The 2,197-nt window shown below is 33.9% G+C and overlaps 1 protein-coding gene across 3 annotated transcripts in view; it reads right to left on the bottom strand.

Moving 5' to 3' along the window:
* Ccdc148 (coiled-coil domain containing 148) overlaps positions 1-2,197 on the bottom strand; it is a gene marked incomplete in the record, with an annotated part of 117,559 nt that overhangs the window by 84,908 nt on the left and 30,454 nt on the right. Inside the window, 3 exon segments of one of the 3 annotated variants that reach the window (XM_013518717.1) lie at positions 400-472; positions 1,116-1,297; positions 1,377-1,472. In XM_013518717.1, coding sequence (XP_013374171.1) covers positions 457-472; positions 1,116-1,297; positions 1,377-1,472 — 294 coding nt within the window. 3 annotated transcript variants of the gene reach the window in all.

Genomic DNA, 2,197 nt, shown 5'->3' with positions numbered 1-2,197 from the left:
TGCCTGGCAAGCGCAAGGTCGTGAGTTCGGTTCCTGGTACCAGAAAAAAAAAAAACACAACAGTTAATAAGAAAATAAGAAATATAAATTTTTTTATATTCATTGTCTTTCATTTCAAAATTAAGAGCCTCTTATTTTTAATTTTCTATAAATTTATCCCTTTAGTAATTTTCCTTTCTTTTTAAGTGTAAGTACTTAAGAGAAAATTTTGAGGCCAATATCATGGAACAAGAACCCGTTTTCCTAAAAAATATCCCCTAGAAATGTCATATAAGACACTAAGTTAGATTATGGGTCTGACTCAGGATGGCATATCTGAATTTACTCTTTATGTGAATTATATTATGGGAGACACTAGAGAAGATGACAATTGCCAAATCTGAATTTTAAATCACTGACCATTTGCCGCTTAGAAGAAGATTGTCATTCTCAGGGTACAGCCAAAAGCCAATTTTCTCAAGAGAAATTGATCCTACAAAAGAAAGCTTTCAAAAATTTAGAAATATACTGTCTTCACCACAGGACAAAATCACTGTTGATTATAAGTAACATAATTCCATAAGTATATTTTCCATTGTAATTACTTGTCAGTGCTGACTTGTAGATTTCAGCTTAGAAGAGATTTTCATTAGGATAAATATTTGTAGTTATTGAATATTCATATTTAAAAGCCATTCTTACCTGTGAAGTAAAGAAGGCCGGTAAGAGAGATATTTTCATCATGTTTCAACCTTACAAAAAAACTTTAAAAATTATTATCTATAGGAGATGGAGGAAGGAGGATTGCTGTGAGTTCAAGGCCAGCCTGGGCTACATAGTGAAACCTTGCCTCAAAACAAAAAGGCCAGGGATATAGTTCAGTGACACAGCACCTGCCTGGCAAGTGTAAGGTCCTGAGTTCAATACCCGGTACAAAAAAAGAGAAGCACACATTATACAAGGAAATTATTTTATGAAAACAAAACCCTCTCCATTCAACAAATAGTCTATCTAAACATTTTTTGACTGTATTCCAATCACATAGTTAATAATTAAACAATAAATCAGAAGTATAGTGACCTTGAATTAAAATTGTGTCAAAAATCTTCAGGATTCAAGTATTTTTATCTTATTACCTGTATATGTCTTCCAACTGCAGATCAAAATCACTAAGTTTCTTCTGATATTTCTCTGTAAAGTTGCAGAACTCAGTAAGGATTGAAGATTTCAGTTCAGGGTATGGGCATTCTAAAGTTTCTAATTCTGCAGGCAGTTCACTAAGTAAGTTAGTTTTTTCTTCTAAAGAATAACTGATTATCTGAAAAAAAATTGTACAATTATTTTATTTAATATAAATGACCAAGTGGTAAACAAATTCCTAGCTGCATCCCGCTTACTTTCACACTCCAGCCTGAAAGATCATTCTCTATGTTCTGTTGCTCCCGGCTGAGGCTTTCAAAGACAGCTCTCAACTGTTTTTTCACAAAGCCAACCTAGAAGGCACAAACAGTACGCAAATTAGTGTGATTCATCCAGTATGTATTCTTAAAGACAACAATTATTCTCAAAAGTTAGTAAGCGATGAAAAATGAAATAAGGGGAAAATCTCTTTGAGGACATGCGAAAGAAATGCTGGCCAGGCAGGGCTTATCACACAAATGAGCCTCAGTGAGGCTTTCCAGACACATAACCAGCAAGGGGGTTCACTCTGCAGTCACAGCCATCCTGTACCCGCGTTTGGATTTGTTCATGATAAGGCAGAGAACTTAGCAGATTCTCTCTACTTCAATTACCCCTCCTTTCCTTCCTATACATTCTTTTTTTATTTTAAAGATAAAAAAACTAACAATAATGAAAACAAAATAAAAACAACACAAAAACAACTAAAATGATACATGACCTCCAAACAAAATGATAGGAATTAACAATGGTTGCTACATTACCTCTGTTATTTTCAATGAAGTTGCTCAGTCCACCAGAAATAAGAATGTAAGATTAATCAAACAAGCAAAGACAGCAACGAGTAATTAAAAAAAAACATTGGAAATGATGCAGAGCCTCACCATATGAGATGGTAGGAGTTCAATAACGGTTCTTATACTACATACTGTTGTTTTCAGATCAGTTGTTCCAATTACCAGATTCAAGCATGCAGAATTGGTCAAGAAAAAAGAAAATTTTAAGCATTGACTGTTCCTTTCAATAAACCAGAGACAAC

Source organism: Chinchilla lanigera, unplaced genomic scaffold (assembly GCF_000276665.1).
Source record: "Chinchilla lanigera isolate Chin_1 unplaced genomic scaffold, ChiLan1.0 scaffold00048, whole genome shotgun sequence".
In the NCBI taxonomy this organism is placed as follows: domain Eukaryota; kingdom Metazoa; phylum Chordata; class Mammalia; order Rodentia; family Chinchillidae; genus Chinchilla; species Chinchilla lanigera.
Note: the sequence above shows the minus strand (reverse complement) of the source record. Positions and strands in the feature narration are given on the sequence as shown.